General features: G+C 40.1%; 1 protein-coding gene across 21 annotated transcripts in view; it reads left to right on the top strand.

Annotated features, from left to right (window-relative positions):
• Positions 1–14,810, top strand: part of PTPRK (protein tyrosine phosphatase receptor type K) — a 473,693-nt gene that overhangs the window by 390,801 nt on the left and 68,082 nt on the right. For 15 of the 21 annotated variants that reach the window (XM_075862349.1, XM_075862356.1, XM_075862353.1 and 12 more), the window contains 2 exons: positions 9,267–9,427; positions 13,247–13,282. In XM_075862349.1, coding sequence (XP_075718464.1) covers positions 9,267–9,427; positions 13,247–13,282 — 197 coding nt within the window. The remainder of the gene's footprint in view (positions 1–9,266; positions 9,428–13,246; positions 13,283–14,810) is intronic. The other 6 variants (XM_075862362.1, XM_075862357.1, XM_075862365.1 and 3 more) reach the window with 1 other exon arrangement.

Genomic DNA, 14,810 nt, shown 5'->3' with positions numbered 1-14,810 from the left:
ATTAGTCCCCCTAGGGGACTTCAACCAGCGATCATGAGATCGCTTGCACGATATATTGCAATACTAATGTATTGCAGTATATCGTGATTCTGACAGTTACTCTGAAGTGTCGGCTGTAACAAACATCCGACGCCTGCATCGTATGGAGCGGGTTCACTCCATGAGCCCGCTCCATACTTCCCCTACCCGAATTTGGCGTATGGATACCTCAAATGTCGGGAAGGGGTTAATATATATTAAAAAAATACACAATACATTTGGTAGCGCTGTAATCCTACAGAATAAAGCAAACGTGATTTATACCACATGGTAAACGCCGTAAAAACAATAGCGGAATTCCTATTAAAAAATACAACTCGTCCTCCAAAAAACAAGCCCTCATACACTGCGAAGTTGACAAAAAAATAAAAAAATGTTTCAGAACGCAGCAATGAAAAAAGTGTCTTGAAGGCCAAATAGGCCGCTACCGTTAAATATACTACTGCAGTACTTTGATCACTAGATACATATGATGTATCTTTTCTGGTCTGCTGAACACGTGAAAATACCTAAGACTCACATCAGTCATTCTCCAAAATATTAAGTAGAACAATTGTAGCTACATGAACAGAACGAAAATTCTGCAAGATAAAGCCTGAACACGTAGTCAAAACACTTTTTACATGTACTGTATATGACCATTATCTGCTGCTTTACATCAGTTAGGGTATGTTCACACGCAGAGTCAAAAACGTCTCAAAATACGGAGCTGTTTTTGAGGGAAAACCGCTCCTGATTTTCAGAAGTTTTTTTTAAGCCACTCGCGATTTTCACGACGTTTGTCGCGGCCGTTTTTGGAGCTTTTTTCGCTAGTCAATGAAAAACTGCTCCAAAAACGTCCCAAAAAGTGACCTGCACTTCTTTTTCGCTGCCTTTTTTTTACGCGTAAAAAAAGCATCAATAAACGCTCTGTCGGAACAGAACGCTGTTTTCCCATTGAAATCAATGGGCGGATGTTTGGAGGCGTTCTGCTTCCGTTCTTCCGGACGTTTTACGGCCGGGAAAAAGGACGAAAATAGGCCGTGTGAACATACCCTTACTGGCCTCTAGTTCTTAAGATTTTGTGCACTTTTTTACCCTCTACTGTGGGTAATGTATCTGGGCCTTGCTGTACATATGTGTATTAGCATTCTAGGGTTTAAAGGGAATGTGTCGCAAATTTAAATATTTGTTTTTTAAGTAAGTTACTTATTTTTACTATATTTAAGTTTTTTGCTGTATTTTTTTTTTCTTCCACATGGTAGAATGTATTAAAAATTAAATAATAATTTCACATGTTTTCCTATGTTGGCTGCCAGGGGGAGCACTGCCCAGAATTACGGCAAGGTGAATAAGGTAAAGCAAGCTGACTCACAGCTGCTGTAAATGTGGGAGGGAATCTCACCCCCACCCCCTCCCTATTTTTGGCTACAAACCAGGAAAAGGTGTCTTCAAATTGCTAAGCATTGTCCGGCTCCTATTTTGGGAGTAATTGTACAATGCAGCTTGTAAACGCTATAGGACACCCCAAAAGGCTACGGGTATGTTCACATGCTTACTAAAAAAACGTCTGAAAATACTGAGCTGTTTTCAAGGGAGAACAGCTCCTGATTTTCAGCCGTTTTTTAATAAAACTCACGTTTTTCCCGGTGTTTTTTACGGCCGTTTTTTAAGCTGTTTTTCTATAGAGTCAATGAAAAACGGCTCAAGAAGTGACATGCACTTTTTCGCGGGCGTCTTTTTACGTGCCGTTTTTTGTAAATGAGTAAAAAAATGCTCCGTTGGAACATAACGCCGTATTTCCCATTTGAAATCAATGAACAGATGTTTGTAGGCATTCTTCTTCCGATTTTTCAGCCATTTTTAGAGACTTTTACGGCCCGAAAAACGGCTGAAAACACTACGCGTGCACATATATCCTGAAGGCTTATTCAGATGAACGTATAATACGTCCGTACAACGTGCGTGATTTTCACGCGCCTCGCACGGACCTATGTTAGTCAATGGGGCCATTCAGACTGTCAGTGATTTTCACGCAGCGTGTGTCCGCTGCGTAAAACTCACGACTTGTCCTATATTTGCCCGCTTTTCGTGCATCACGCACCCATTGAAGTCAATGGGTGCGTGAAAACTGCGCACGGCACACGGACGCTCTTCAAAACTATGAATGAAAACAAAAGCACCAAGTGCTTTTCTGTTTACAAACATACAAACAGAGTGTCATAATGATGGCGGCTGCGCAAAAAAATCATGCAGCCACGCATCATATGCTGCTGACACACGGAGCTGTTATGGACCTTTTGCGCGCACAAAACGCAGCGTTTTTTGCGCGAGCAAAATGCACATGCTCATGTGATTCCGGCCTAAGAATGATGAAAGTGAAGTGAATGACTTTTCAATTGACAGGTTCACAAAGCATGTATTTGACGTGGTTTTTTGGCGCATTTTAAAACCACACAAAAAAATGCTTGATTACGCTTTTCATTTACATAATTGGTAACGTGCGCTGTTAGTACATACAACGCGCTTTTTTTACACACACATTTTTTAAAAAATGTGTAAATAAAGAAGTATCGAGTCAATTCCTTTGCACGTAAAACACCACGACAAATTTTCCCATAGTCAATGGGAGTCCTAATTATGCGCCAAAAAGCACACACAAAATGGGTCAAAAAACACGCAAGGAAAGCGTCAAACGCTTGATTGAGCTTTTAAAAACGTTTTGCGTAAAAAAGAACAGTGGGGGGGGGGTTGTGTGCGCCCATGCATCTGCTGCACAAAAATAGGGCACAGCTCTTCTGCGCACACTATATACACACACACACACACACACACACACACACACACAGCTCTGCTGCACACACACACACACAGCTCTGCTGCACACACACACACACACAGCTCTGCTGCACACACACACACACACAGCTCTGCTGCACACACACACACACACACACAGCTCTGCTGCACACACACAGCTCTGCTGCACACACACAGCTCTGCTGCACACACACAGCTCTGCTGCACACACACAGCTCTGCTGCACACACACAGCTCTGCTGCACACACACAGCTCTGCTGCACACACAGCGCTCTGCTGCACACACACAGCTCTGCTGCACACACAGCGCTCTGCTGCACACACAGCGCTCTGCTGCACACACAGCGCTCTGCTGCACACACAGCGCTCTGCTGCACACACAGCGCTCTGCTGCACACACACACACGGCTCTGCTGCACACACACACACACACACACACACACACACACACAGCTCTGCTACACACACACACACAGCTCTGCTACACACACACACACACAGCTCTGCTACACACACACACACACACACACAGCTCTGCTACACACACACACACAGCTCTGCTACACACACACACACACACAGCTCTGCTACACACACACACACACACACACACAGCTCTGCTACACACACACACACACACACACAGCTCTGCTACACACACACACACACACACACACACACAGCTCTGCTACACACACACACACACACACACAGCTCTGCTACACACACACACACACACACACACACACACACACACACACACACACACACACACAGCTCTGCTACACACACACACACACACACAGCTCTGCTACACACACACACACACACACACACACAGCTCTGCTACACACACACACACACACACACACACACAGCTCTGCTACACACACACACACACACACACACACACACACAGCTCTGCTACACACACACACACACACACACACACACACACACACAGCTCTGCTACACACACACACACACACACACACACACACATCTAGTTAAATGACAGGCTACATCGTAATCTCGCGAGATTACGCTTGCCTTGCTGTAAATATCACACAGACGCTACAGAAATGTCAGGATTCTGAATAGACATCACATCCTGGCTGGAGGTAATGTATATTCACTGTCAGGACACTTGAGTAACATTATAGTGTGTTTATGTGGCTTCATATAGCTATATCGCTATGTGCTGTGTAAATGAATGGGAAGAAGTGTATGATGCTGATTGGTCAGCGTCATACACTTCTCTCCACAACGCCTACTTGATCAAAAAGTAAAACACGCCCAGTTGTCCATTAAGAAACTTATTAGCATAAAGCTAAAATAGGTCATAACTCCGTCAAAAATGATAATTTCTCTAAATAAAAAACACTGATGTAATCTACATTACAGCGCCGATCATATTATGTACAAGATAGGTACTTATAATGTGGTGACAGAGCCTCTTTCATAAAAAAAAGTGTGTGAAAAAATAGTCAATATAATATTTTATTAAATAAAAACACATAAATGAATAAAAAAAATCATGACACTGTCCCTTTAAAGAGGACCTGTCACTTCCTCTGTCTGTTTTAGTATTCTCCACAATTCTGAAGCATTTATTATTAGAACTCTATTGTACCATTCCTCTATTATTCTTCCTAGAAATGTATGAATAAATTGACCACTGAGTGTTACCAGTTAGGGGGAGTGTCTGACACAGGCTGACATTGTGCAATAAGTGCTGGCTGTGAGGTACACATTAAATTGACAAGAGGAATGGCAACACCCACTTGTAATTTTTTTTCCATAAATTGCTAATTGGAATAACAGAGGGAACGGCACAATGTAGAACTCTAAGAATAGATGTTCCAGAATTATTGTTTAGTCGGGAATACAAGTATTTACTAAAACATACATGTCAGCTGAGGTATAAGGTCCTCTTTAATGGAAACATTTTTTCCGTTCGCTTCCTGATGTTCACCCACATTCAGATGCATGTACCTGTGGCATAAGTAACCAAGCGACATACAACAATATTTAAAGAAGCCTTTATACCTACTAAAAGGCACTGATGAGATGCCACTCGCCTGTAGGAACGTCCAATTCATTAGCCCTGAGTGAAATTAAATTTCTTGCCTGATGTAATATAAAAGGCAAAAACAATCCTTAACTCAACAGTCATTTGTATTCATAAAAAATATAGCTTCATAACATTTACTGCCTAAGTTCTTTGTAGCAGTTGACCTTCTCCCCTGCCATTTCTATTTCAACTGTTCGGAAAAGCGTCTTATTACTGGTTATAACAGCTATTTTTCCTGCTTAGTGGCTGAAAGGTCAAACGTTAAGTTGCAAAAATAATTCACCTAAAAAAATTAATTGCAGAAGGGTCTTGTTCTAGAAAATATTTTTTTGTGATCACAGAAAGAAGAATGCTGGGGGAAACAACTACAGATGTGTCCACTCTTAGGGTACACTACCGTTCAAAAGTTTAGGGTCACTTAGAAATTTCCTTATTTTTGCAAGAAAAGCACAGTTTCTTTCAATGAAGATAACATTAAATTAATCAGAAATACACTCTATACATTGGTAATGTGCTAAATGACTATTCTAGCTGCAAAAGTCTGGTTTTTAATGCAATATCTACATAGGTGTATAGAGGCCCATTTCCAGCAACCATCACTCCAGTGTTCTAATAGTACATTGTGTTTGATAACTGTGTTAGAAGGCTAATGGATGATTAGAAGACCCTTGTGCAATTATGTTAGCACCGCTGTAAACACTTTTGCTGTTTAGAGGAGCTATAAAACTGACCTTTCTTTGAGCTAGTTGAGAATCTGGAGCATTACATTTGTGGGTTCGATTAAACTCTCAAAATGGCTAGAAAAAGAGGGCTTTCATGTGAAACTCGACAGTCTATTCTTGTTCTTAGAAATAAAGGCTATTCCATGCGAGAAATTGCCAAGAAACTGAAGATTTCCTACAACGGTGTGTACTACTCCCTTCAGAGGACAGCACAAACAGGCTCTAACCAGAGTAGAAAGAGAAGTGGGAGGCCCCGCTGCACAACTGAGCAACAAGACAAGTACATTAGAGTCTCTAGTTTGAGAAATAGACGTCTCACAGGTCCTAAACTGGCAGCTTCATTAAATACTACCCACAAAACGCCAGTGTCAACGTCTACAGTGAAGAGGCGACTCCGGGATGCTGGCCTTCAGGGCAGAGTGGCAAAGAAAAAGCCATATCTGAGACTGGCTAATAAAAGGAAAAGATTAATATGCGCAAAAGCACACAGACATTGGACAGAGGAAGATTGGAAAAAAGTGTTCTGGACAGACGAATCGAAGTTTGAGGTGTTTGGATCACACAGAAGAACATTTATGAGACGCAGAACAACTGAAAAGATCCTGGAAGAGTGCCTGACGCCATCTGTCAAGCATGGTGGAGGTAATGTGATGGTCTGGGGTTGCTTTGCTGCTGGTAAAGTATGAGATTTGTACAAGGTAAAAGGGATTTTGAATAAATAAGGCTAGCACTCCATTTTGCAAGGCCATACCCTGTGGACAGCGCTTGATTGGAGCCAATTTCATCCTACAACAGGACAATGACCCAAAGCACACCTCCAAATTATGCAAGAACTATTTAGGGAAGAAGCCGGCAGCTGGTATTCTATCGGTAATGGAGTGGCCAGCGCAGTCACCAGATCTCAACCCCATAGAGCTGTTGTGGGAGCAGCTTGACCGTATGGTACGCAAGAAGTGCCCATCTAGCCAATCCAACTTGTGGGAGGGGCTTCTGGAAGCATGGGGTGAAATTTCTCCCGATTACCTCAGCAAATTAACAGCTAGAATGCCCAAGGTCTGCAATGCTGTAATTGCTGCAAATGGAGCATTCTTTGACGAAAGCAAAGTTTGAAGGAGAAAATTATTATTTCAAATAAAAATAATTATTTCTAACCTTGTCAATGTCTTGACTATATTTTTTAGTCATTTTGCAACTCATTTGATAAATATAAGTGTGAGTTTTCATGGTAAACACAAAATTGTCTGGGTAACCCCAAACTTTGGAATGGTAGTGTATGTTCACACAGCTTATTTTCGGCCATTTTTCGGGCTGTAAACTGACAAATTTGTGGATTGATTTCAATGGGAAAAAAGGCATTCTGTCCCGACGGGCTTTTTTTTGCCCGGCCGAATGGCTCAAAAAACATCTGAAAATCAGGAGCGGTTTTCCCTTGAAAACCTCTCCGTATTTTCAGACGTTTTTGTGTTTGCGTGTGAATATACCCTTACTTTTTCTCCAATTGTGTTAAGTTATACAATTTGTCATGATATCAATTCAATATAATCCCGTGGCATGCAGAAACAAAAACGTATACGTTAAATGTATAGCTTTTTTTTTAACAAAGTAACTTTTAGGTGTCGGATGGCATTCATGTGCTATGGGTGACAGACGGCAGACCTGCTGCTTTCAGATGTGTGACCTCACGGCTTCACGCTAAATGTGTAACTTTTATCTGTGCTCCCACAATGCTTTGCACTTTAATAACTGTAAACCAGGCAAAAAATTGTGTTTAGCTATAATATAAATGAAAAAATAATGTCATTCAGAATTGGATAAGTAAAGGCCCTTTTACACTGGCCAAGTATTGCTGTGATAATAGGCCAGTATTTATGAAGAAAAAGTTCAGTAAAAAAAATGTTGTTTATTGTGACCTTTGTCGTTAATGTTACCATAAAAATTCTCGGCAGCATGATCGGTAAATGTAAATGCCACCTGTAGCAACATTTACAATAGGCAATGCTGCCTAGGGCAGAGCACTTGCTAGAGCCATTGGTAGTTTCCTTCCCCCAGAATGGAAATGATCAGATCCCCGCGGCACAACTTTTCATACATCCCATTGTTCGTGATTAGAAAGTCACAGCATGTGAAGAGGCCTTAAAACAAAGTATTTGCTAAATAATTAACTGTTTATCTAAATTTTTACTTTGGTATGTTGTGATTTGTTCCCATTAATTTGGAAAGCGAACATGCATTTGCAGCCACAGTGGATTTTACCTTTTGCAATAGATAGTGGGAAACTGACAACAAAGTTCACAACTAAATCTGCCTGTACTGTTACCAAGTATCCGCACGTCTGAGCCCACACGAAGATCCCTTTGTACTTCAGACGAGTATGTTTCCAGCTGCCAGACCTCCACTTATTTGTCCGGTATGCAGGGGGCCTAAAGTTTTTTTTTTTTTGTTTAGTGTCCTCCGTAGGCCTATTTCAGACAAACATTTTTTTTTTTATGTCCATAATATGGATCATTTTGCATCGGTATGTCATCGGTATTATATACAGATCTGTAATACTGATGGGCTGTCTTCCAGGGAGATAATTGAATTATTATATTATTGAATATGGATGACGTGGAGGACATACAGATCACATACAAATCAATTACAGATGCCTCTGTATTTTAATCACTCTCCATAGACTTCAATGTGTTTTCCTACTGCAACACGAATGACAGTAGTGCATGCTGCGTTTTTAAAATATGCGCCTATTTTACACACCAATGTAAATAGCCTCATTGATTAACGCAAGCTTTGTGTTAAGGTCGGAAAAACAAAAGCTGGAATATGGATGAAAAATCTGCTTGTCTAAAAGAGGCTAAGATGTCTATATGTTCTTAAAACAATACTTATTTATTTTACTTTGTTCAGGTTACTCTGTTTAGGCTTCGATCACTTTTACTATTAATAGCGTTGGTCCTTAGCTTTCTAAGGCTTCGTTTACATCTGCAACAGGATTCCGTTCATGAGATCCGTCGGAGCTTTCCGTCAGAGGAACCCATGAACAAAATCTAAATCCTAGTAAATCCATAGGTTTCCGTTTGCATCACGATTGATTTTCAATGGTGATGGATCCGTTGCAAATGGTTTCCGTTTTGTCACCATTGTTTAAGGGTTCCGCCGTCTTGACTGGATCAATACCGTAGTCTACTGTGCTATTCATTCCATCAAAATGACGGAACTCTTACACAACAGTGAAATCAATCATGATATGGTTTCCGTTTCTTTCGGTTTGGATTCTGTTCATGGGTTCCCCTGATGGAAATCTCTGATGGAACCCATGAACGGAGTCCAGACGCAGATGTGAACGAAGCCTTAGAAAGCTAAGGATCAACCCTATTAATAGTAAAAGTGACGTCTATATTGGCATTTAAGTGAAATTAATAATTGTTGTTCAAGTAATTCTTGCACAAATTTTATTAAACAGGTATAGCAAAATTCCCCCGACCAAAACACTCAGTAGGGACTGAATTTCTACCTCTTACATATGTGTACCTTTTTTATTTTTAGTTGTCACCAAGTTAGAAGCACAGATTCAGAAGCACTACTTGACTATTTATGGACGTTGTGGGCACTAAACAATTATTTTGCCTTGCAGTAAACTGGCCAAGAAACGCAAAGATGCCATGGGTAACACACGGCAGGAGATGACTCATATGGTAAATGCAATGGATAGAAGTTACGCTGATCAAAGTACTCTACATGCAGAAGATCCTCTATCCATCACCTATATGGACTCTCATAACTTCCCCCCTAGATGTAAGTATCCCCTTCTCAAATAAAGAAACGCGATTGACCCCGCCGTACATCTATCTTCAGATTGCATGTGAAGTCACATCACATGATGTAACTGAGATCTTCTTTGTATAAACTGATTCTACTGCTAGATCTCACATAGGGCTGTGGATTTAAAAGCTGGATTATCCTGCAATAGTGTTCTGCATTTTAGCTAAATATTAAATAAACTATATATATATATATATATATATATATATATATATATATATATAGATCATTAAAATTACCGTACTTTCATTGTACTATAATAATTTTATTTTACCTGCATAGTGGATCATTTGTTAAAGAGGCTCTGTCACCAGATTTTGCAACCCCTATCTGCTATTGCAGCAGATAGGCGCTGCAATGGAGATAAGAGTAACTTTTTTATTTTTAAAAAACGAGCATTTTTGGCCAAGTTATGACCATTTTTGTATTTATGTAAATGAGGCTTGCTAAAGTTCAACTGGGCGTGTTTAAAGTAAAAGTCCAACTGGGCGTGTATTATGTGTGTACATCGGGGCGTGTTTACTTCTTTTACTAGCTGGGCGTTCTGACGAGAAGTATCATCCACTTCTCTTCAGAACGCCCAGCTTCTGGCAGTGCAAAGACACAGCGTGTTCTCGAGAGATCACGCTGTGACGTCACTCCCAGGTCCTGCATCGTGTCGGACGAGCGAGGACACATCGGCACCAGAGGCTACAGTTGATTCTGCAGCAGCATCGGCGTTTGCAGGTAAGTCGATGTAGCTACTTACCTGCAAACGCTGATGCTGCTGCAGAATCAACTGTAGCCTCTGGTGCCGATGTGGCCGACACGATGCAGGACCTGGGGCAGGAAGTGAGTGACGTCACAGCGTGATCTCTCGAGAACACGCTGTGTGTCTGCACTGCCAGAAGCTGGGTGTTAATGAACAGAAGTGGATGATGCTGATTCGTCAGCATCATACACTCCCATTCCTAACGCCCAGCTAGTAAAAGAAGTAAAAACGCCCCGATGTACACACTTTTGCAAGCCTCATTTACATAAATACAAAAATGGTCATAACTTGGCCAAAAATGCTCGTTTTTTAAAAATAAAAACGTTACTGTAATCTACATTGCAGCGCCTATCTGCTGCAATAGCAGATAGGGGTTGCAAAATCTGGTGACAGAGCCTCTTTAAGGATTCTGCTGCACTATGATTGCTAAAGATTTCAATATACATGTTAAAGTCTCATTGACAAATGAATATAAACATTATGTTGCATAAAGGCTAATAATTTGCTTAAAAAGACGTATTTTATTTCCATTTACGTCCTATTTAATTTGTCTTTTATCCTTCTTATAGGCAAAAGTTGAAATATCCACAAATCTTAGACAAAACATATCTAAATTAAAATAGCAATGTATTAATGCAGTTGTAAAAAACAATCATTCTTAAAATTGCTGTTTTTGTTTTGTTTTTTGTCATAAATAACATCCATGACCATGAAGCCCAGTTTCATGCATTTGAAGACACCAGTCCTGGTTCATACTTAAACACCTTTTTACGGTTCAGATATCACCTTGAGTAACTCATATTGTACTCATGCGGAATTACAGTTAACTATACCCTATTCTTAACTAGAACTGCATTCACTGCCAAAGGCATTTCACTTTCTCAACTCCAAAAAAACACAAAAACGTTAGTAAGTCCCATTTTTTGGTGAATTACTTTCTCAATTCCGTTGCATTTAAGATAGCGTATGCTCTACAATAGGCGGTAGGCAATAGTCTGATGTAGAGAGGAAACAATGTAGCATGTTAGAGCATTGCATTATTGGATCTCGGCTAAACCTGCTAGCAACCAGTGGAATTTACACTGCGCCTTTGGAATATAATATAAGCTAGAACTCAAGATTAATAACAAAAAATTGTAATGCAATATATTTGAAAAGTTACTGAGCTAAACTTTTATGTAGATTATTTCTACACATAATAAGTAAAATTGGGTTCCAAGGTGAATATTTTCTGGAATTGTAAGAACCAAAAGTGTAGATTTCACAGAAAGCCTTACAGATTACAGGTTACTGCAGTAAGCAATGCAGATCTATTGAAGGTAATTTCAGAGACAATTCGGATTAATAATTTGAGTAACTGCTTATTGTATACAGTATGTCGTATACTGTACTTTTCAGATGGTGCTAGTAACAGTTTGAATGCTAGTTAAAATTCTACTTTATCTGCATCACTTTTTTATCATTTTAGTTGCTTTTTTTCATACATTTCTTACAGTACTGTGATTGGCTGATCCAGCTCTCATTGACATGCTAAGCCATTCATCTGTCATATCGGCTTTTTAAAATGTCCCATTTGACACTATTAATGCATGATATTTAATTAAGCTATATCAAGCATTCATATTTTGTTTTGTCTTGTAAGTTTGTAGTATTATTAATAATTAGGATTAGAATTATGACCTCATGCCCCTTTTTTCCTTTATACATGATTCACACAACGGTTGAAATAGCCTCAAAAACCGCATGCTTCTTCACTACGATTTGTTGGTTTTTGTTGGTACGATTTGTCACTGATTATGTTGCAGATTCGACGCAGCTCTCACCATTTTGCATTGCAACAATTCTGTAGCGTGTGAACTCAGCCTCAGGATAAGGCCCCACAGAGCGGCACATTTTTCGGAGTGGTTGTCAAATTCCTTGTTGATGACTGTGCGGTGTTGCCAGTAAAACTGCTGCAAAATTGTGCGGCCATTAATGAAAAGACCTTTATGGGCACACAATATTGCAGGTAACCAGCAGTTTTAACCGCGACACAGTGTGGCCATTAACAAACAATATGAAATCTGTGACAAATGCAGTGAGCCGGCGCGATTTCACAGGGTCACTGCCACCCCCTTTCTCTACTCTAAAACACTGACACAAACAAACATTACAGCTTGCATATTTTATTTCAGGACTGAAAGAGGATTTCCACCCAAAGTGTAATATTGGCCATATGTTTATTTATCAAATGTAAGAGTAGCTAAAGTCCGGTAATTTTTGTTTTACTCTCTTATATATTGCTACTTTTCCATTCAGTTGTAATTTGTTCCCCCCAAGCAGAACCCCCAAATAACACTGACAACATGTACTGATACACGAAGTGCAGACAACCGATGGCGGTGGCTACCTGCTTAAAAAAAAGAAAATTATTATTTATTTTTTATGTATCCCTTAGAGAAGCCCAAAACCCAACCCTGTATCACCTGCTGCCTGCTGGGACTTTAGTTCTCACAGAACACTGAGTGACTCACTGTGTGCATCAAACACTGCATATGGCACCAGAAGCGTGCTGCAGCGGTTTTATATAGTATTCCAGTGTCATGCATCACATTATTGACTAATGCGTGAAAAGAAGTCTGGTTCAGTTCACAGTTTGCTGGTAACGATGAAACCAGCACTGTTCGCCTTGTGGGTGACCTCATTTTGCCCCAATACTCCCAACCAGCGAGGTTTTTGAATTGACAACCAATGTGACTGCACTTTCTCTAGTGACTTTTGGAAAAGTGATCACCACAACTGAATAGAAAAATGACAGTATCTATGTAAGTAAAAGAAACCGAATTAAGAAACACTATCTTCTGCGTTAACTTCTGGTTTACACATATATGGCAATTTGTGCGGTTTGGGTTAAAATGCTTATATTTTATTGTTGGCTTTTTTCTTTCACTCACCTTTCAATAGCAGTCGATGTGATGTGTGCTTATATGTATGTCTGTCTGTTTTTCCAACTGCGTAAAATGGAGGTAATATGTATTTTCATGAGCTTTGTTTTCCTGCAGTGCCCAATGACCCACTTGTGCCGACTGCTGTGTTAGGTGAGGACCCAGTCTGGCATCATCACCAGTTCATACATGAATGCTCTTGTTGCATGTGACCCACAACTCTGTTAATAATTTACTTTATCAGTACTTTGTGGTGACCGATATCATCAATCTATGGAGACATCTAAATTAATGAGCCTCTAAATATATATCCTTGATAAATGCCATTTGGGTTTGGTGTAGCACACGTCACTGTATAGTTGTCAACCTGTTGATGCAGCTTACAGGAGATCCTTTTGGCCTGTTGTTTATTTTTTCTGTGCACGGCGTCCTTTTAGGCCTCATGCACACGGCTGAAGCTGTGTGCATAGTCCGTGATTATGGCACAAACGGGCCGTGGCGTGTAATCCGCGGGCCGTTTCTGCAATTCACGGACCATGCAAACAGTGATTTCAATGAGCCCGGACCGTATATTGACACATCCTATCTTTTTGCGGTCCGGGCCCCGAGCAATACACGGGCCCTGCAAACAACACTAGTGTTTATCGGCCCATAGGTTAACATGTTTATTATACTATCCGCAATTGCACGGTCGTGTGCATGAGGCCTTTCTTAACATCATATGGCCCTCCAGCCTTGTTCATGTTATTTGTTCCAGATTTTGGTAGGCTTTTATATAAGCCTAGCATAAAATCAACTAAATCACATTTCCTAGGAATCATCCACACTTTATTACTTTGTTGTATATCAGTGTATTGCTTTGTCCAATTTGTATTTAATGTTTCTCCTGGTTATTTAAAAAGTTGATATGTTGTAATGTTTCATAAAAGTTAGTGACGGCAATGATCCAACCTCGTGATGCACAGGTATAACACTGGGATAGATGTAGTGAATCAATGCACATTCTTAAGGTGGGTTTACACAGGCAGATTTCTGCCCATAATGTGCGACGATTGACAATATGGCAAGTTGATCAGCGCTTGTTGATTGTCGGCGGCATATCTTCTGTTTATTCTGCCAACAACAATGATTTTATAACCCGCCTAAACAATGTGATCAGCTGACAAATTAGCGTTTCCCGGGTATTGGCCCTAATAAATGGGCCTTTACACAGCCACTGACACATTATTTTTACTGTGAGATATAGGTAAACTATACACGTTCTAGGTAGTGGGAGATTACATCTATTGATTCGTTGAGCACAGTGCTTTGTAGATGGCCCATTATTTCAGGTAACATTTTCTATTTCACGCCTCTGATACGCGCCTCTTCCAATTATCTCTTCTATGGTAAAAGCTTATCCAGAAATAAATATACAATATCAAGCTATTTCAAATGATTTATTTTCATTCTGATAAAACAAATAGAAAAATATGCTCCCGTAAAATGAGTACCAGCAGGTAACCTGGTTGCAAAAATGGCGCATTTACACACACGTACATATCCGAGACACATTTATTTATGGGGGGATAGACATTGACAGGTTTCACTTTAATATTCAAAGAAGGTCATATTGCTGGCCTTGAAATAATTTTTTTGTACTTTTTCAAGAATTTATACAAAAACTGGCATTGAAAAGAAA

The sequence above is a fragment of the Rhinoderma darwinii genome, chromosome 4 (genome assembly GCF_050947455.1).
Source record: "Rhinoderma darwinii isolate aRhiDar2 chromosome 4, aRhiDar2.hap1, whole genome shotgun sequence".
NCBI classification, from domain to species: domain Eukaryota; kingdom Metazoa; phylum Chordata; class Amphibia; order Anura; family Rhinodermatidae; genus Rhinoderma; species Rhinoderma darwinii.
The sequence above is the reverse complement of the archived record's forward strand: the minus strand, read 5'-3'. Positions and strand labels throughout refer to the sequence as shown.